Here is a 21,800-nt window from a genome sequence, read left to right as displayed (position 1 = left end):
ACATATGAAGAAAAAAAGAATCAAGGTATGACCGGCAGAGACAAGCCTACCCACTTCTAGGCGTTCCACCTGGTGGGTTATAGCTGAAATAGTGACTATTGGTACTAGCATTTGAGGGAGGAAATACTTATTACAAGGAAATATTTCTCAAACAGCAGAAATCACAGACTACCCTTAGTGAGGCAAGGGAGTTCATACAGGATCTCAAACCTAACAATTCAAGTTTGGTATGTTACTGAGCTAAAGTCCATCTTTCCTACAGGAGAAGTGGGAGGAAACTACAATGAGATATGGGCCTCAACTCAGAAGAGTTGTATTATCAATAACAGGCTCAGTAAGCCTGAATTTCCTCTTACTATTTTCTTCTAGGCAAGTTTTCTTTTTCAGGCTGTCACTAATTGAATAATTCATGCTGCCAGGAACATCACAGCCAAAATAGGCATGAGCTTATAACAGGTTATCTTTGGATTATTTGTGCTTGATCACAAGTTTGCTGACAGCTTGCTTATGGCTCCTTAGGAGCTAATAAAAGACATACCTCGTGCCCTGGCCAGTGTGGCTCAGTTGGTTGAGTAGCGTCCCGTATACCAGAAGGTGGTGGGTTCAGATCCCCAGTCAGGGCATGTGCAGGAGGCAACCGATCAATGTCTCTCTCTCCTCTACGCACCACCCCCCTTCCCTTGCCTCTTTCTCTAAAAGAAAAATTAAAAAAACAAAAAACAAGACACCTGGCCAGCACAGCTCAGCAGTTGAACATTAACCTATGAACCATGAGGTTACAGGTTCCATTCCCGATTGGAGCTCATGCCCGGTTGCAGGCTCAATCCCCATGTAGGGCAGCCAATCAATGATTCTCTCTCATCATTGATGTTTCTATCTCTCTCTACCTTTCTTCCTCATTTATATCTATAATAATAAAAGCATAATATGCTAATTAGACCAGACGGCCAAACAGCAGAACGACAGTCTGGATGACCTTCCAGACAAAGCTGTGGCTACAAGGGCCGAGCCCCTTGCACAAATTTTGTGCATTGGGTCTCTAGTATTAATATAAATATTAATATATTTAATAAAAATATTTTTTAAAAAGACATACCTCAGAGTCATATTCTAGAGAGCTACTGTCCTTGAGTAGGTTGACTTTCTTCTCCATCTCCTGATACTGGGCCAGGGCGTCCCTCTTCTCACCCTGGTTGTATAGCAGCACAGCATAGTTCAAGTTGACTAAAGGGTTATACCTATGGCAAACAGACAGGGATTCTATGAAGCTTAGGCTTCACAACCAATGGTCATTTAGAGATTCTCATTACACAAAAAACAAAACTGATTATAAGTAGAGATTTCTCCATTCTGCAGCAAGGTAAGAGGAACACATGTGCTATGTGTGGACTTGTGGGAAAGAATCAAGGAATAATTGCCCACCAGTAAAGCAGGTATCAGGACCAAGTCTGACATCTCAGCCCTCAGCAGGGACCACCAGGGCGGGTTGAAGAAGTGATCCCTACCCTGCTGCCTAGCCAATGCCAATGGAATAAATATGGAGAGAGTCACATTTATCTTAGATTAAACTGAGCCCAGAGCTGCATCTGATATTCCATCTAGCCCATGGCTACCAGCAACCCAAGTCCACTGCCAGCTCTGACTTTCTCTGGCCTCTGAACTACTAAAGTTGGGGCTGGAAACACTTCCTTAGAAAGTGGCAGTGGCAGTTCCTGCTGAGACACTGCAGGCTTTGTATCACATCCTTCCACACATGCCCTGTGCACAAAGGCCATGGAGAGCAAGCAATTGGGCTGACTCAGGCAAAGCCAGTGGTCTCATGCCACCTCATGGCTCTGGAGAGTCTAGCCTTCCCCAATACCATTCCCCACGGTGCAGCTTACTTATCCAGGCGGACTGCTTCGGCATAAGCTCTCTTGGCATTCTCTGTATCTTCCAGATTGGTCAAAGCCACTGAAACAAAGAAAGTGAGGACTGAGACTGAGGAGCCCAGCTTAGAAAGCAAAAGGAATGTTTCAAGACCACAGTTCATTCAGCCCCCACAACTTAACTGCTCCTTTGCCTCCTCAACTCCTAGCACCACCATCTACTCACTCAGTTTAGTTACCTGGTGTCATCTTCAACAGTCCCCTTTCCACAGTCAATCAGTTGCCAAGTTATCTGAACACCATTTTTTGTAGTTTCTTTTCTGACCCTGCCCAAGTTGTTTCAAGCTGTGGCAATGTCCCCATCTGCATCCATCCACTTGCCACAATGCTGCCAGGTTTCTCAACAACTTTCAAACAAATCTGAACATGTCACTATCCTGCTTAAGAATCCTCACTGGCCCTCCATCACCCATAATCCTGATCTTTAAAATTTGTTTAGCACCAGGACACTCTCACCTTTTAAACCAGTATTTCCTGAAAGCCTCACCTATAAGACAATAACAGCATTGCTCTGGAAGGCCTGCCCACTCCATCTCCCCCCAACCTGGGCTCACTTCTACCAGACACTTAAGAGATCTAGGAATACAGCTGGGAAAATGGCCTCGAGGATAAAGTCTAATGTCCTTGCATTATACTCGTGGCCCTCCATCATCTGACCCCAAACTATCTTTCATGACTCATTTCCCATTACATTCTATAGCACTACTGCCCACTAATGGCAGGGTACAGCGTGCAGTTTCATGGCTGCATGCCTTTGTTCACTGGCTCCTCAGTCATTCTGTGTGACTGAATTCCAGCTTAGCCTTCAGTACAGTGTGAAGGCCCTTTCTACTTTGTAATGTTAGAATTGCTGCTTGTGCCTTACAATGTGGCAATTCGTTTGCATTCCTATCCCCATTAGAACTAGGCTAGCTTTGTATTCAGGCAACCCTCAAATAACCACCACTCGATTTGCTTTTGCAACCCTTTCTCTTATAAGAACCCCACAATAATGACTTAAACAACACCTGAAGACAAAAGTCAATGAGAACTTGCAAACTGCTTACGGACAGAGAAATATTCCCTAGAAAGAATATTTAGTCAATCTTTTGTATTACAGTAACTAACAATAAAACCAATAATAGTTAATATTCATTGGTTACTTAATCACGTAATCCCCTCGTCAACCCTATAAGATATATCCCTTGTATGCTAAATGATATCTGGAACTTAGCTGGGCTCAATATATACATATAAATAAATAGTCAAGGCAAGGAAAAACATTTGGTAAAACATAAACGAGGATGATCTTGATTTAACCTGTTGGTCTCTGAGTGAAACTGAACTATCCCTATATGCTTAACAAATGGTTAGAAACTGTTATGCCCAGATTTCAGGATCCCCAAGAGACCACACCAGGGAGCCAGCCGAGTCCGATGCAAAAGCAGAGAGTCTTCTATCCAAACCCGGGCTTGGCTCCCCTATCCTCCTTACTGGCACAGCAGTAAGTGGCAGAGAGAGAGCTAGCCCAGTGGGAAGAGGAGTTTTATAGGGGGGTGGAGTAAGGGGAGGAGAGGGGACTGTGGGCCCTGCTAATTGGCCAGGCGCAAGTTGGTGTCTCGTTACACAGGATGTGGTCATATCTATGGCACACACTTCCCTTGATTGTCATTGGTTAGTTTAAAGAAATCCTGGGTGTGGCTAGCAGAGGCTTGGGCTTCCGGGAAGAAGCCTTGCCGAGCACATGGCTGCCCAAAAATGGAGGACCCAGGGTAAGATGGAGGGCGTAGTCCTCGCCCTTTCATTCCCCCCTTTGTCTTGGAACTTCCGGCTCAATCATGAGACGGACTGCATTTCTATTTCACCGTTGCTAGAGGCCCGTACTGGGCACAAAGAACTATCAACTGAACTATCCCTATATGCTTAACAAATGGTCCGGTGGAAGGGAAAGAAACCATTTTAGCTTTAACAACTTCTACTGAAACAGGATCTTTCTTTTTAAAATTCCTCCATGGCTATCAAGATTAATTTATCTACTGTATTCAATTTGGCCTGATGTTTGCATAAACACAACAAGAATGGTAACTGACCACCTTTGCTGGAATCTCATGGTTGAATCTTAATGTGCCCCGTAGGGCCAGGAAGCCAAGCCATCCAGCCACCATCAGGCCTGCCTGCAGTATCTGCTGAGTTAGGTGAATCCCTCACCTGTAGCAACTCCACCTGAGCCCACGCTCTAGGCTTTAAGGCCCATCTCAGTAGCCTCTTACCCGTTGCGGTCCAGAGTGTGTGGGGGTTCCGCAGGGGTGCAGAGGCATCCTTACTGCTCCCCTTCTACTCTTACCAACCGCCAGTGATGGTAGGGCATGGGCCTGACGCTCCAGCGCCAGCCATCTTCAGGGCTCCCAAGCAGGATACCAGGCTTTTTTCGTGGCATTCTTACTGGCTTTAAGTCTTTAGAGCTCAGGCAGGGCTCTTTAAAACATGATACTCCAGTCAAAGTTTTCCGTTAATAAAACCACTATTAGGAACCAGTCTTATTGAATCTATGCAAAGAAATGTATTGCCATGACTTATTTAGCATTGCCAGATTTCGGAGGAATTACATAAGGAGAAAAACATACTGATCTGCTGTAAGATTTTCTGACTTTCCTTGCCAATTCCTTTTCATGGATTTATAACAAAACAGTAACTGTTGGCATAAAACCTTCTTTCTATGCATAACCATGCCTCAGACCTTCTATTCTAAACAGGCCTTTCCCAGCTTTCTACAGTTGAGGTTTGTACTACCCCTGACATGGGCATGGTTACGCAGGCCTGCAAGATAGTATACAGGCTGCCAACCGTCAACTGTCTTTCAACAGAGACCAAAACCTGATGGGCACCCTTCCCTGCCCAGTTGGGCACCTGCCCTCTTGGCAGCTAGACACCCTTTACTTTTGGGGGGTCACCCCACACAGTCCCCTTCCAGGACAGCCAACATACATTCAAACCTGCAAGAGAATTAAAGGTCAATATAACATATCAATACAATGAAACATAATATTGGCATCATGGCCGCTTCAGGCAGCCAAATCTTCTGCTACTAAACATGTGATACTAAAGTCTATTCCTGACCTTCCTATGAATTGTCCTTGTCTTTTTGGAGTCATGTCCATGAAGATGCAGGCATTATCTAAGTCTATTACACAGTATTGTGGGGGCTCCCGGTGGCAGGAGTGATCGCGAGCAATGTTATCAGCATCAGGCAGGTCGAGCACGCCGTAGCTTGAGCTTGAGCGGGTTGCATTGATCTCGATCGATGCTCCATTTGGTGACGAAGTCTTCCCGGATCACAGATGGGTCAGCTGACCGGACGTGAGTGTGATGGACCCAGGTCGTGACGCCGTCTACCTTGAGAGCGGTGGGGGTTGTCAGCACCACAGTGTAGGGACCCTTTCTACGTGGCTCACGGGTCTCCCGGCGGTGCCTTCTGACGTAGACCCAATCTCCTGGTCTGTGCTGATGAGGAGTTGGGGTTGGGCCGGTCTTGTGGATGGCGCGGAGGCGCGGCCAAATGTCCTCGTGCGCCCTCTGGAGACCTCTCAAGGAAAGAGATAGTTCTTGCAGCAAGAAAGTCAGCTTTAAGGTTAGGAATGATAGGGGGTGGCCTGCCAAACATGATAGGAGAGCCACCCAGTCCCCGCCAGTTTCCATGGTTCCTTTCTACCTGCCCTGAACTCTGGGGCCTATAAGTACAATGTAATTTCCAATTTGCCCCAATAGCCCTGGTTACTACCTGGGTTACTTGTGAAATAAAGGCTGGTCCGTTGCTGGACCCTATCATAGCCTCCAGTTCTCCCAACCCAACGAGGTTTCGGCCAGTCTCCGAGTCAGATTCCTCCTCTCTTGGAGAACTTCAAAGTCTTGATGGCTTCTAGGTAACCCTGTTTATTAGTTACAGCGCTCTGCTTTCTTGCCTTTCTACCAGTTCCCTTTGTGGCAGAGCAGCAACCAGGCCTCTTTCAAGGGAGTGCGCTAGAAGGGGATATCAGCCCCTCCTTTGCTAGCAGCAACAGGTACCAAACCCTTTCAATACATTTGACCAGCTTCATTCCTGTCCACCTTTACAGATTCCAAGGCCCATTGTCTTCCTTTAACCAGCAAGCCAAATGACACTGGCCTGTATTATTTAATTCAGCACTGGCAGGGGAAGGGCCCATGAAATCTCTGCCCTGAGGAACTGTGAGCCCCACCCTTAACTGTACTAGAAAAGCCACAAATACCTTTTAAATTTACCCCAGAATTCCAAAATTTTAGCAAATCAAAGTCCCTAGTACACAAACATAGACAGAAATTTTTCAAGCATGTGCTTTTTTTTCCGCAGACTTCCACATTTGCATGAACAAATAATTATACCTAAGTAGACATACAAACATCAAATAAACATTTACACTTACATCCTTTCAGTGAACAAGTACTTTTACAGTCTTGGGATCTTGAGCAGATAACAGGAACACCGCCCAAGTCCCCTGATGGGGGCCTGACAGAAACAGATGTGGGGGCCTCCCTTTACCACATCCCAGGACAGGATTCTTGACCTATGTCTCATCCAGATAGAAACGGTACTCATACTGAACAAAGAAAACAAGACTAAATAGAATACCAACAAATCAGTTTCAGTTGTGTCAAGATACAGAATAGAGATCCTTGATAATCTACATCAGTAATCCATTCATACAATCCCCCAAAAGTTAAAGAGGAAGGAAAGAACCATTCAATGTCCTTCAAGAGGATTTCGGTGAAACAACAAAATCGACAGACTAAACACATTGGCTCACAAAGAAACAAACAAATCCAAAACCAAAAACCAAGAAAACCAAGGCCAGAAGTACCCTCTGACATTTCAGGGGTACCAAGGAAGGAGAAGTTAGGCCGCATCCAGCCCTTCTCACAATCCACCACCAGTGACCAGTCCCAGCTCACTGGCCTACCATCCATTCAACATTTCTCTTTCCTCCCATCACACCAAAGCCATGCTTTCCAGTTAGTTAGAACTCTTAGCCTTAATTTTTAGGTGACATGTAAATAATTAACATTCCTCAGATTAGCAATACATTCAATTTTTTTAGAGATACAGAAATTTCACTAAACAATTTTAAACAACAAAGATACATATTTAAGCAATAAAGACAGATCAATTTACAGAAGCAGAGACAGCATGCAATCCAAACCACAGCTTTGGGTAAACACATTATCTAGAGTCCTTGGGTAACATAGGTTAAACTTAGGCATGTCCTGGGACTCCAGAACACTGAACTGGAGCCCTCCGACCCTGGGACAGCTGCGCTGTCCCTCCCAGGCAAAGGAAAAATGTGCCCTCTAAGATCAGATGAAACCAGTTTCTACCTGAAATAATTGTACTTTACTTTAGAAATTGGATTACTGCTATGAGTCCCTTTTAAAGACTTTGACATAACCTTTAATTGTCCTTAGTTTAAGGAAAGCAGGGTTTTCTAGATTTAAGAGATTAGATTAAAAATAAATCCATGAGGCAAGCACACTTCCTGCCCCATTCACATTTCTGCAGCAAAACTCCGCCTTAAAGCTCCACCCCTGACTAAATCAGAGGGAGGGCCTTTGCTGTTTCAAGATGGCGGCCCCCAGGGGAGCGGCAAGTCATGTGGTTGTATTGTAGACAAACAGAAATCTTATTAGCTGTTTATACCTTTTATAATCATTTTAAAGAATATCCTTGCATCAAAAATCTTCAGTTAAGGTCACAAAATCAATCCTCCCTTCTCAATCAGACCAATAAGAAAAGGCATTTAGTTATTACAATTACATAATTTTTCCCAATTCAATCCTAACCTTAAACTTTTAGCTGGCAAGGTAATTATTCAGCATTTCTCAATATTCAACCAATAGATTTAATTCTGTTCTTTAGATTTTTCATGAGGCAAATTAGAGTAAACTTTACTTTTTACTTTCAAGCGGCTCTGGAAAACCACATTTGAGCCTTCCAAAACAGGTTCTGGCCTACCTGGTCTTTTCAGATGTAAATTGACCACATTCTTCCTTGGGAAGCCAGCCTTAACACCCTTCAGTTAGCATTTAAAAGCTGTTCTTTATTATGGAAACGCCAATCCTTCTGCTAGAATCTAGCTAGCATCTTTTTTTTTTTTCCTTTGGGTAAACGACCAGTCTTGGGCTCCATCCTGCACATCTGCAAAGAGATTCCAGCTCAAAACTCTATCCAAAATCGGACAGTGCAAGCAATTAGTTTTAAGCCAGCTTTACTCTTTACACATGCACAGAAATCCCAGACGCATTTACTTGGGGAGGGGGTGACCTGTTTTCACAGATCCTCACTCAGTTGCCCGCCTGACCGAAGTCCTGGAGCCACACAAAGGAGGGGAGAGGGCAGGCCCCCTCCCTCCACACTTACACACTTTCACCAGACATTCATTCAGAGTTTAAACAATCCATCCAATTTCTAACAATTTCCCAATTCCTGAGGGAGCTCTACAGCCTCCCCCAATCTCCTTGAAATGATCAATCGTAATACTTAAAGGAGTAGTTTGAGTCTATCCTATAATGTCCATCCAGTAAGTCCATAGAAAAAAACATACAAACACAGAAAACTAAAAGGGCCAGAAAATACAGCCTTCCAACTCCATGGAAGCAACTAGACGATGGCCTTACGCCAAACCGGGGGGAGCGACCCGCCTCGTCTCAGATTGAGGGGTTTCTACAGACCTTCCGACTCAGCAGAAGCAAAATTACGCCCCTCCAGATGGAGGATCGGAGCGTCCCCCGACTCCTCCCGCCCGTGATCCCCCAGTGCGTCCACCTAGACCATTTCGGGCACTTACAGATTTCAGAAACGAGCTCGCACAGAACAGAACACACAATGACACAGACACCTACCGCGGTCAGTCAGACTCTCCGGATCGGGGTCCCTCGATGGTCTTGGGAACCCCGGGTGAGCCCCCAAATGTTATGCCCAGATTTCAGGATCCCCAAGAGACCACACCAGGGAGCCAGCCGAGTCCGATGCAAAAGCAGAGAGTCTTTTATTCAAACCTGGGCTTGGCTCCCCTACCCTTCTTACTGGCAGTAAGTGGCAGAGAGAGAGCTAGCCCAGTGGGAAGAGGAGTTTTATAGGGGGGTGGAGTAAGGGGAGGAGAGGGGACTGTGGGCCCTGCTAATTGGCCAGGAGCAAGTTGGTGTCTCGTTACACAGGATGTGGTCATATCTATGGCGCGCACTTCCCTTGATTGTCATTGGTTAGTTTAAAGAAATCCTGGGTGTGGCTAGCAGAGGCTTGGGCTTCCGGGAAGAAGCCTTGCCGAGCACATGGCTGCCCAAAAATGGAGGACCCAGGGTAAGATGGAGGGCGTAGTCCTCGCCCTTTCAGAAACAACCAAGTGCCTTTTCATTATTTTCTTCATTGTTTTTCAAGCTCTAGCACAATAATCCAGGTTCCTATGGGACCTGCAAGGGAATGGCTTCTGCAGTACATTTAGCCACTGGCCTCCAATGATTCTAATTCATTTTCCCCTTATTACAGACTGTGGAGAGGGTTTTCACACAATAGTCTCTTACCCGCCAAGAGCATGTACAGTTCCCCCATCTTTGGCTGGAAGTTGATGGCTGCACTGAGAAAATGGAAAGCTGATGCATACTGCTGCATGGTCAAGTGAACAAGGCCCAGATTATAGAGAATCTTCCAATCAAAGGGTGCCAAGTAGTTGGCTCGTTTCAGGCAGCTGATAGCCTGCAGGAGAGAGGGGCACTTGATGAAGGTGGGGCAAGCTGGGCAGACCCAATAACACAAACAAGGAAGGTGAGGAGACACTCACTGCTACATATTTCTTCTTGCCAAAGAAACACATTCCAATGTTATTCCAAAGTGGAGGACTTTCTGGAACAGCAGAAGCTATAACTCTGTATTTGGTGAGGGCAACATCAAAGTCTCCATGGGTCTGCATCATGCTGCCTGCTGCCAAGATGGCCTGAAAACACAGGACATGGGAAGTTGATAATTCAGTCATTCCCAAAAGGCTATAGCAGTGAAGGAGCCTTCCTGGGTGTAGATAATCTCATAGCGTGACTGAAAAACTTCCAGGGACATATAAAATATATTTAAGCTATTAGGACAAATGCTCATGAGAAACCACTGCACCCCACACTCTGGCTCTCTTTGGCACAGTACAGAAAAAGAAAAGATAAAATGTCACTGACTTTACCCAGCTCATTTGTTTCCTACTTCTAACTGGAGAAGGCAATATTTCTGAGCATACTGCCTTTAATCTGTTCCCTGTAGCCTCTACTTGATACACTAAGTGCTGCTCCAGACAGCTAAAATACTCCTTTCTTGGCCACTTAAAGTATAGTTCCTTCTGCCACAGCACAAAGGTGACACAGCTTTAGGCTTCATCAGTCCAGGGTTCAGGCTAATGTGGCTCTGAGGTAGGACTGAGTCTGTATCCTTCACAGCCTGTTATGCTGCATCTCCCTCAATGACATTCATCCACTTGATGATGATCTCACCCTTAAGGACATATCTGGACAAGGTTGTAATTGCAAATTCATTAAGAAACTAGAAATCATTTCACCAGAAGTATTTTTGACAGTAATTGTGGAGGCTTTGCTAATTTCGTAAATACATAAAACTTTACCAGCACTACAATTTTGCTTTCTGCCTAAGTTACAGGTCTGTTATAACAAATGTGCTCTTTTGGAAAATAACAAGCAGAACACAAACACCTTATAATATTTTCAAATGAGAAGAGCCATGTTTATAATTTTTCTAAGAAAAAGGTAATTTCTCAGGTATTCAAAATGCTTTCTAGGGCCAGATCACCTCTAGGAGTGGACCATCTATGTGAAGGCTCTGGGGTTTGACAGCCTGCAGTACCTTGTAGTTGATAGGGTCATAAGTTAGCGCATTTCCGAGGTGTTCAAATGCCTTCTTGTAAAAACCAACCTTGGAGAAAAAGCAAACGAGAGAATTGTATCAGCAAGGAGATAGCAGTTCAGCAGTCTGGCCAATTACACCCTGAAGCACCCTGACTTTTCTGAGTTCTCTTCACAAAACAGAGCTACAGATACCAGATAGAAAAAGAAAACTAAAAATCCCCACATTTGTCCCTTGATAAGATCAAAGTATCCATTTGCCAGGAATTATCTCTGCCATAATATGCTCCACACTAATGTCTCTTGGCAAGAAATGGGCTGGTTAGCCTCATCTCCCCTGGGGCCAGTCTCCCAAGTCAAAGCCAGGAAGGCCCAGGAATTAAACTCCTAATTCCTTTTAAAGAAAAATTTAACAAACAGAAAGGCTACCAAAGAGGCAGAACTGGAGGCAGGATCGGCTGAACAGTGAACTTTGGGAGTTGATGGGGGAATGGGACGGGTAGAGGTCCCTCCAGGACCTCTGGGCCCCAGTGCTCAGGCTGATAAGAAGTGATTGAGCTAAAAGAATTTCATTCACACGCAGGAAGGAGCCAGACTTCTTATTTTAGACAATGTTTTACCTTCTCTTTCCTATAGGACCTGGCTGGGAAGAAGGAACAACAGAAATGGCCTTAGCTCCAAAGCCCTGATAGTGATAACTTGTATCAGTCTCTCTCCCCACAACAAAATGACAGTCCTCATGACCAGTTATTTCTCATATATGCGCTTTCCTTTAAAAATTATAATTGCAGTTTTTATTTGAATGCAGAAAATTAATTCCTTTAAGAGATAAAGAATATAATAATACAGAGAGTAAGGTTGGTGTGCTTCATATGAACTTTAGTAAAATGTGTTAAAATAAAATCAAAATGCAGGGCAACCACAATACACATAAATCCAAAAGTATTTCTAACATCAATGCATGAATGAGTAACGAGTTCTCTTTACCTGTAAGTAGAGTAAACCTAAAGTTGTAAGAAGTTCTGTATTTTCTGGTGAGAACCTGCAACACAGAGATGAACACAGAGCTGCTCAAAGGGAAACAAGATGTGAATGAGATACTGAGGCACATGCACAGTGACATGCCCTCATGCAACATCTGAAAGACAGCGTGTCCCACTCTCCATGGAAATTCCCCAAGACGACTGGGAAACTGCCTTCAATAGTATGTCATCTCAACCCCGACTACAGGGAGGATTGCTCAACAAGAAAGAAATAGGACTTAGAATCCAGACTCTTTTTCAGGACCATTTCTTAGAGTCCAAGTCCTAAGACAAAACCTATTGAATATTTTGTGTGACTGTCTTCATTATACTGACAGAATTAAAGAATAATTCTTTATAAACCAAGTCAGTATGGAACACACATAGCTTTAGCCAGTTTCCTTCTGGTGGGATTTCTTTTTTTTTTTTTTTTCCTGTTCTCACTGTATGCACAATGGCAACCTGTATAATTTTCTGTGTAATTTAGGATCCCAAGGGCCCTAATGCTCTGCTCTACACATTAAACAAAAAGCCATGGTAAACAGTCAAACTAAACAAAAAAAGGAAGACATACCAGCTCTGGGAAAGAATTAGCCATTGGCTTAGGTAAAAGATTATCTGCTTTCCCAATCCCTCACTAATATTTGTCTTTGTTACAAAACTAAAGCTACCCTGAGCTAAGATGATCTGACTACAGGATCATCAGACAGTACCAACAGTAAAAATGCCAAAGGTGAGGAACAGTGTTGCATGCTTCTAAGCAATGAGATAGGACGCTGGTTACCTATCAGGCGACCAGAATCAGAGGGGCCAAAACCCCAGCCAGGGAGACCTGAGCTGGCCAAACAAAGCTTACTCAGTTCAACTGAGTATTTGCCCTTCACTCTGCCATAATAAATATCCATTTTCATCACCTCCCTCCCCCAAACTAACTTCTATGATTCTGGCAACATCCCTCCCCCAACCAAAACTGCTATCTCCAAGCTGTGGCTCTCCACATTCTCAGTGAGGCTCCAAATGCTCAGCTGTCCTCTTGGAAATTCTTGTGACTTAAGTCCTTGACCAACCACTGGAAGATGTGAGACCACGGCCAGCGTGGCCTGGGTTCAAAGACCTGGAGAAAGGGCTGACACACAAATTAATACACAAGACAAGAAATATAAATTTGGAAATTATGGGGGAAGCCAGTTGTGAACTTGGTTCGAGAGACCAAGTTCCACTGAGTCTCCGTTCCCATCTGGCTTTTATTTACTAGAATACACAATTGCCTTTTAGGAATGCAAACGGGCATATCAAAGGTGATGTTTAGTAAACGGTAGGATTATCAGGTTGGGGGAGTTTGCCTTCGGCCATTGACTTAGCAGCAGGGTAATAACAATGCAAACATTTAGCCTTCTGAATATCAAAAGCCCCAATGGACTTCTCCCATTTATATTAATTACTGTTTATCTTGGCTCCCAGCAGGAAGAATGTCACCCTTCAGATTTATGTGCGCTCATCTTCTAGAAGCCAGGGGTCACAAATTAAGGCTTTCAGCAGCCCCACAGAAGCTTAACATATGCTATGTGGGCTCCTTCCTACTTGTCCACATAAACATAGCCTCTTGATGACAAAAGTCTCTCTTGTAACTTAACAAACCAGGGATTTTTCTATCTTTTTAGGCACAAAATATGACTGAAGAAAATTCAGAAAGCTGTTATGACTGATAAAACCAGAAAAGTTACTATATCATTACTATGGAAGAAGACAAAGATAATAAACATATTAATTGATGCCTCCGTCCTAATTCATGCCTGATATGCCTTCCTTACTTGCTTCTTTGCTTTGAAGGATAGTAAAATAATGCCACGCCCAAATATGCCTCTTTGACATAAGGATTATTTTGAGAAACTGCAAACGCAGGAGAAACTACAAAAATAAAGTTACCCTTATGTAAGAGAAATTTACATTAGAAAGGGGGCTTGTCCCAGGAGGAGAACTAGTAGCAGAGATCACCTTTCTTTCCAGAGAGACTTATGTGCACAGTTGGGCAACTTTTGTTTCAACCCATGAAACAGGAGATCACCAGTTTGATTCCCAATCAGGGTACATGCCCGGGTTGGGGGCTCGATCCCAGGTAGGGTGCCTGCAGGAGGCAGCCAATCAATGTTTCTCTCTCATCAATGTTTCTATCTCTCTACCGTGCTCCCTTCCTCTCTAAAGTCAATAAAGACATATTTTAAATAAGTAAAAAAAATAAAAATAAAATAAAAAATAAAAAAATAAACATATTAATTTAACAAATTAAGTTTAGTTCGTAGTCTAATTATCAGGAATACTAGACTCTGTGACCAGGAATTCTATTAAATGACCAAGCAAACGAGACATTAAAGCATCATGGCGACAGCTATCCCATTTAAAACAAGGAAAAACCCTATACAGAAAAGGCAAGATAACGTGTGTCTAGAGAGAAAACATGGGACACCATCCTGGAAAGCCAGTCAGTTCCATCATCAACAGGAGTTTTAAAAAAATAATATTTTTTTTTAAAAAAAACAAGATATTGGTCTCATGCTAATAAGACCCTCCTCCCAAGCATGTGTGCCCACTTCCCTTATAGCTGGATGTGGCCACCTCATTCATTTTGAACCATGGAACACAAGCATGAATGAGGTGTGCAACTTCTGGGCCACTTAAAACACTACAAGCTGTTCACTCTGTACTTAGTTTCTGGTACCACCTCCCCCCACCACAGCCCAGAACATGGTGGTTATAGTAAGTCAGTTTCAACCATTGTTACAGTAATAAGTCTAGTGATACAAGACACTGAAGACGCCCAGCTTCAAGGATATAGGAGAGCAAATCTGCTGCGGTTCAGACTCTTGTCTGCCCTCCACAGACAGGACGTTCTCCTCCCCCCTGGAACTGCCTAACTGCGAAACTGCCATTCTTGCTCTGCCTTGAGCCCAGACTGTTAAGAGGCCTCTCTTCGAGTCAAGAAACCGAGCTCCTTGCCGCGGCATATTTTCACGACCTCCGTGTGTCTCCTCTGTCAGCGAGTGTTTCCGGGTGGCCTGCCAAGGACTGAAACCCATCAGCTCTCTGGTAAATAAACCTGTGTGATTTCTTGCATTGTTTATCTCCTGTGTCTCTCTCTCCTTAGTTTTTGGTTAAGCTCGGCCATATTAATTAATATTAAGTACCCTTTGATGTCTGTATTAGTATATCCAAATGAGGCACTTTGGGTCACCTGTGCATACGTTCCATAGATAAATGGAACAACCATGCAGGTGAAGACAACAACCTAACCAATGGTGAGTCAATAATGAAGGAACCTAGGTCCCTGATAGCCCTTGTAGAGCAGAGCCACCCACCTAGGCTAAACCAGCCATACTAATAGGTGAGAAAGAAATACAAATCTTCCTTATTTAGGCCATTGGGATTTCTTAACCTTAGCTTAACATTTACTCTAACTCATACAACTAGTTATCAGTCATATATATTCTCTCATAGGCTTGAGAATTCATATATCTACTCCCCCCCCCTTTTTTTAAGTCCTTCCTTGCTCTAAAGCTGGGGAGTTGGGGAGACCTTTTTTCTGCCAAGGACCATCTAGATATTTATAAGATCATTTGTGGGCCATACAAAATTACCAATTTAAAAATTATCCTGCTATATTTGGTCAAACAATTAACTCACCACTAATGCCTTGGCAGGGCCAGATCAAATGATTTCATGGGCCTTATACGGAGCAGATGTTCCCCACCCCTGCTCTAACGGAAACAGGCACACTTACTCCACAGCTTTCTTGTAGATTTCGATGGCCTTGTCCAAGTCTCCCGCCAGCAAGTGAATCTTCCCCAGCATTATGTAAGTCAGATCATGCCTATTAAGATGTAGGGCATGGTGCAATTGGTCTTGTGCCTAATAAGATTGATGAAGAGAATGAAATCACTACCATGAAAGGATAATGGCTTTGTAGGGGTAAAGCAAAAAAGGAGCTCCTGCTATACTAACATAGGAACATCCCATTTCAGCTAATAGTCAAAAATAACAACACGTACCAAAACTGTACTTGCTGACAGGACAGCTGGAAACATGAAGTATCTGCCTCTGGAGCCACTTGGAAGAATTTTTACAAGATGACTAACTTTTTGAATGTTTTCTGCTTCTTTTCTCTCTTTTTTTTTAAATCCTCACCCAAGGATATTTTTTCCATTGATTTTCAGACAGAGTGTGAAGGGAGGAAGGGGGTAGGGGAGACAGAGAGAGAAACATCGACTGGAAAGACAAACATCGATTGGTTGCCTCCCACATGCACCCCAACTGTGGCCGGGGATCAAACTCGCAATCAAGGTACTTGTCCTTGACAGGGAATCAAACCCACAACCCTTCGGCCCATGGGCTGATCCTCCAACCACTGAGCCAAACCAGCCAGGGCTGTTTTCTGCTTCTTAATAATCATACCCATGACTCATACTTCACAAGTCAAAGGGGACATTATAGTACAGTATACAGCACTGCCCAGCTGTACCAGTGACCAACTGCACAACCTTTCCCAGAGTGGACTTCATTTTCCTCAACAATATTTTGATAAATAAATGAATGGATTGTTTTCATTGATTCACTCAATATGTACTCACTGAGTACCTGTTGTTCTAGAGATACTAGGTATATTAGAGCTAACAAGACAAACTCCTTGCTCTGGAAAAGCTTATATCCTTCCTAGTTGATGGTCAAAAGGACTTTTTTTAGTGATTCACTGGTTCAACAATAAATGTCAAGTATTGTATTTGCTCTGTTAGCTTTACAGTAAAATTTAAATATAATCTTCTTCTCCTTTACAGATCTGACCAAAGACCAACCTGCCTCTCCCTTGCCTCATAATAATCCTGTTAATAGAAATGTAGAAATGTACTTGCTTGGAATATCCTCTGAAGAGAAAAATCTCCTAACCAAATATATAACACTGTAGATCTGCCCAGTGGACAGGGGATATATATATATATATATATAAAATTTATATTCTATTTCTATTTCTATTTATTTAAATATATATATATATATTTTACTTATATATATATATATATATATATATATTTTACTTATACATATTATTATGTATTTCACAAGAGTAAAAGTTACTCTCACACCTCCTAAGGGATAGATTAAATGTTGTCAAATGGATATTAACCAACTCAGATTCTTAGTCCTATCAGCACTAGAGAAAAGAGAATAAAACTTCATAATCACTAAGTGGAAGCTTTATGAAGGGAACTCTATGCAACCCACTATCATTAACTTTCAGAGCTCTCAATAACTTAATCTATCCCTCAGTTAAGATATATACATTTTTTTCTTATATTTGAGTACCAAGGTACTTGATACTTATTTGATATAAGAGCCTTAGAGCCTGCAGCTTAATCACAATAAAATATAAATTCTCACATAGAAAATAACCTTAGAAACTGAAACTCAGAAATCAGACCCACTTGAAACTTAAAATTCATCTCCAATGACCTTAAAAACTAAAATTAGTTGCTATCAGAGCATAAGAGAGTTCCCATGGTCATGATTACACTTTTAAGACTTAAAGGTCCACTTTTTTTGTTGTTATTAATCCTCACATGAGGACATTTTTCCATTGATTTTTCAAAGAGAGTGGAAGGGAGGAAAAAAGACAGAGAGAGAAAAACATCGATGTGAGAATGATACATCTATTGGTTGCCTCCCACACACACCCCGACCAGAGCCAGGGATGGAGCCTGCAACTGAGGTACGTCCCCTTGACAGGAATTGAACCCGGGACCCTTCAGACTGCAGGCTGATGTTCCATCCACTGAGCCAAACCCGCTAGGGCAATGGTCCACTTTTTGATATCTAAGTTTTACTGAACATTTGCTTCTATACTAGAAAATTAATCTGGGGTAGAGAAAAAGAAGAGAGAAAAAAAGCAATTAAATTACCATTCCCTCATAATATTTCTAGAATTTCTCATTTTCTTGTTAAAAGCAGGGAAAAAAAAGATGGATAACAGCAAATGAAAAGAAAAATGAGGATAGGTGTATATGGCACTTTCAATTTTTACTTCCAAAAATCTCTGCAAGCACTAGAAATAATACAAAATGAGCAATGGCACCTCTATAACAAGTGTACCTTCAGTGAAATCACCAGCCAACACTATTTCTATAAATTACCTTGTTGAACTGTTTCAGATAAATGTAGCAAACTCCTAGGTTATGACAGATCTCCTACACACAAAAGAAAACAGCTTAGGTGTAAATTCCACAGTACATATTCGAGTGAAACAACAGTCATCTAGAGATTGTTATTGTTCAACAAAGTTTAAACTTTAAAATATGCATTACAGTCAGTTTTTTACTAGATTTCATACTCAAATATATTTAATTCTAAAAAATGGGTTCCTTAATATAAAAAAAAACCCCACATATTATAAGACATAAAAGCAGGACAAACAAGAGATCACTTCATTTGTGCCCTCTTTTCAGAAGAGACTACCTACCGATCCTGCCCCACCCTAAGGAGATACATATACATATATGTGTTAATCGGATTCCTCTTCCTAGGAATCTAGGAATTCACTAGGTGATGTGGACTTTGGGACTGACAGCGCTTTATGGAGGGCACTATAATCGAATATATGTATTTGGAGTCAGTCTGCAAATGCAGACAGCAGAGGTCAGCAAACTAAGGTCCACAGACCAAATCCATCTCTGCCTTATTTTGTAAATAAAGTTTTATTTGTATTGTCCATGATTTTTTCACACTAGAATCTCAGAGTTCAGTAGTTGTCACAGAGACTATATGAAACCACAAAGCTTAAAATATTTACTAACTGGCCCTTTAAAATATAAAACATTTGCCAACTGCTGATCTACAAAAAGAAGAAATAAAACAGAAGTGAAGAGTAGCTACTTTGGTGCTGACAGCTTTCCAGTTCTAGTTCGTTGCAAGACCAGCCTGTATTTCCTGGCCTTGAGCTCTATAGAACCTCTTTATTCCCTTTTTAAGTCTCCCTTTACTTAAGGTAGCTTTAGAGAAAGGAGAGCATTTCTAGAGAGGAAAGCTGGATTATCAATAGGAATCAGATTAATGGCGAACTGCTTAACAGCAACACTCCCTGCCAGAAAACCATGCAGCAATAGCTGCTAAGTTATGCGGAAACATGGTTTTTGATCTTATATCTAACTGAATCATCAATTTAGTGTGAGGATCAAGACATTTTTGGCATGTAAGAATTCAGTCATAACCAAAGACAGCCATACAATAAATGGAACCATTAGCATGTTACTAATAACAAAGAACTAAAAGTTCCCTACTTACCCAGTCTTTCTGGTTAAGTTTAGCTGCTTCATTATATACTTCAATGGCAGCTTTATGTTTCCCCAAAAGAAATCTGTGGAAGAAATACAGTTTCCATAATTATTAACTCAAACCTTTTAGAAGACTAACCCCACTAGCCCCATATTTGACTCAAATTCCATCCAGCTGAAAATTCTGGAATCCTCTTCCTTATGAGCTGGTTGTGCTGGTTTGGCCAGTGAGGCTGCTGTATACCAACAGCAGAAGCTCTCTTGGTAGGGACTGCATTGGTAACAGTTCCAGTGCCTTGATCAAATTCTACACCAATTTTAGTAATTTATTTCTTCTGTAATTTATTTTCTACAGTGTACTACAAGTGTAGACCAAAAAAGAAACAAACCAAATAATGTACCAGTTAAGCAAGAGCTGCCATCATTTATCACCATCATCTATTAGGGACATGCTCTTCGCTCCCAAGCCTAAGTCTATTTCCTTGATATTGGATCACGGTTCTGGAGAAAACAGGGGAAAACTAGGCTCTATGCAAAGATAGTATAGGCATAAATCACAATGTAGGTAAAAAAAAAATTAGGGATGGGAACCCCACAGAAACTTTAGTACTAGAATATTGTACTGGGGTAGTAAAGCTATTAGTGTGCCTAACAGCTTAGAAAGATTTTGGAGGTTACTTGCATTCAGGAACCTTCAGAGCATCCCCTCAACAAACACTAAAAATCTACTGTGTGTCAAATATTATGCTAAGTGTTGGATGAGAAAATTTCCATGGGTTGCCAATAAGATTAGAGGACTGAGGATACAAAAGTCAGTATTTATATGATAACCAGTATCAGTGTTCCTCTGTCAAACTTTATATGAGTAATCTCATTTTGTCAAATTTCAAAGTTAATCTACACTCTTCAAAGTGAATCCCACTATACCTAGTAAGCAACTCTCCCTCTATGGATGAGGCTGATCAGGCTGCCAGAAGCAGCCTCTGCCTGAGAATGCTCATTACACAGCGTTTTCCGTGAGTCTCCAGGACTGCCAATACTCACAAAGACCTGGCCACCTGCTTGAGGTTATCAGCACTCTGTGGGCTGAGAACAGCACATGTCTGAAAGAGTTCTAGGGATTCTTGGATATTTCCTTCCAGGCGAAATATAAGTGCTGCCAAGAAACAGAAAACAAAGAAAGTAAAGTCATGTTCTGCGAAGAATAGAGCCTGATATAGAAAAATGGAGAAACAGGAGATGGAAAACCATATCAAAGAAATTCTTTGGATTATTATATCTTCAACACAATCAGCTGGGTTGAAACAAATAGCAAAGTTGCTGACATGCTAAAACCTTTTTCTTTTTCTTTTCTTTTTTTTGAGGCCTGAATGTTTTATTGTAAGAAATACCTTTACTTTGACTCAGTTAACGAAGGAGCTTTCAGTGTGAGGAGTTCTTCACTTTCCTTTTATTAAGGGAATAAATATGCTCAAGCTTAAAAGAGGAAAAAAATAGGAGGGAGAAGACATTTAAATATTTGGCAATAAGATTATTTTTCAGAGACTGAAGTGGGAGGAGGAATATATCCCCTTCAAGTCTGTTACTCAACAATATCGCCAAATCTTTCGGTTCAGTGATGGCTAAAAGTTGCGCATTGGCTTATCTTTCCTAGTGATAGCATTTATAAACTAACTTCACAGGCATTGTTAGACTTGGCAAACAATAGTTTTTCATAGTATTCTAGTGGCCCATTGCTTGTTTCCCTCTTCTCAGAAGCAAGGCAGCCAGTAGAGATCTCCTCTGAGGTCCTTTTAGGCTCTTAATGGCCTTCATTCACCTTTTGAATCTCAATTTTCCTTCTCTCCTTTTCTTTGTTGAATGATGCTATATTATCCTATATAAAAAAAAAGCCTAATATGCTAAGTGTCCGGTTGTCCAGTCGGCCTTTCAACCAAAGCATAATATGCTAATGATATGGTAAGGCCATTCAACCGCTCACTATGATGTGCACTGACGATGGGGGGTGGGGGGGGGGAGGAAACAGTCCACCAGTCACTATGACGTGCACTAATCACCAGGGGCAGATGCTCCAAGTGGTAGTTGAGCTTGCTGCTGGGGTCCGGCTGACCCTCTCGCAATCTGGGACCCCTTGGGGGATGTCGGAGAGCTGGTTTCGGTCCAATCCCACAGGCCAGGCCCAGGGACCCAAGTGGGATATGAATTAGTGCACCGGGCCTCTAGTCCTATCTAATAATAGACAAACATGGTAATTGACCATTCCTTCGCTACGCCTCCCATTGGCTAATCAGCACGATATGCAAATTAACCACCAACAAAGATGGCGGCTAATTTGCATACTTCAGGCAGGGCAGGGCAGGGCAGTGCAGCAGCCAGCGTGAGAGCCGCCATCCAGGCCCCCGTGTGTGACCCCAGAAGCCGCTGCCTGCCGCCAGTGATCGGATCCAATCCCCACCACAGGCCGGCCCCAGAAGCCGGTGATCGCGGGGAGATGGGGGTCCCCTGCCCAGGCCTGACGCCTCTGGCGGAGGTGTCAGGCCTGGCCAAGGGGCCCGAATCCGCCGATGGGAGGGTGGATAAGGGTCGATGCCTCTGCCGAGGCGTCAAGCCTGGGCAAGGGCGGCAGCGGTGATCGGGGGAGATGGGGGTCCCTTGCC

General features: G+C 42.7%; 1 protein-coding gene across 1 annotated transcript in view; it reads right to left on the bottom strand.

The window, feature by feature from the left end:
* The window catches only part of BBS4 (Bardet-Biedl syndrome 4), a 74,991-nt gene that overhangs the window by 1,102 nt on the left and 52,089 nt on the right, over positions 1-21,800 (bottom strand). Inside the window, exons 5-14 of the mRNA XM_014455009.2 lie at positions 20,188-20,299; positions 19,154-19,226; positions 18,007-18,060; positions 15,606-15,733; positions 11,796-11,850; positions 10,810-10,878; positions 9,752-9,904; positions 9,495-9,666; positions 1,884-1,953; positions 1,097-1,238 (exon numbers count right to left, since the gene is read on the bottom strand). Coding sequence (XP_014310495.1) covers positions 1,097-1,238; positions 1,884-1,953; positions 9,495-9,666; positions 9,752-9,904; positions 10,810-10,878; positions 11,796-11,850; positions 15,606-15,733; positions 18,007-18,060; positions 19,154-19,226; positions 20,188-20,299 — 1,028 coding nt within the window. The remainder of the gene's footprint in view (positions 1-1,096; positions 1,239-1,883; positions 1,954-9,494; positions 9,667-9,751; positions 9,905-10,809; positions 10,879-11,795; positions 11,851-15,605; positions 15,734-18,006; positions 18,061-19,153; positions 19,227-20,187; positions 20,300-21,800) is intronic.

Source organism: Myotis lucifugus, unplaced genomic scaffold (assembly GCF_000147115.1).
Source record: "Myotis lucifugus unplaced genomic scaffold, Myoluc2.0 scaffold_41, whole genome shotgun sequence".
Classification (NCBI taxonomy): Eukaryota; Metazoa; Chordata; class Mammalia; order Chiroptera; family Vespertilionidae; genus Myotis; species Myotis lucifugus.
This window is presented reverse-complemented; position numbering and strand designations above follow the sequence as displayed.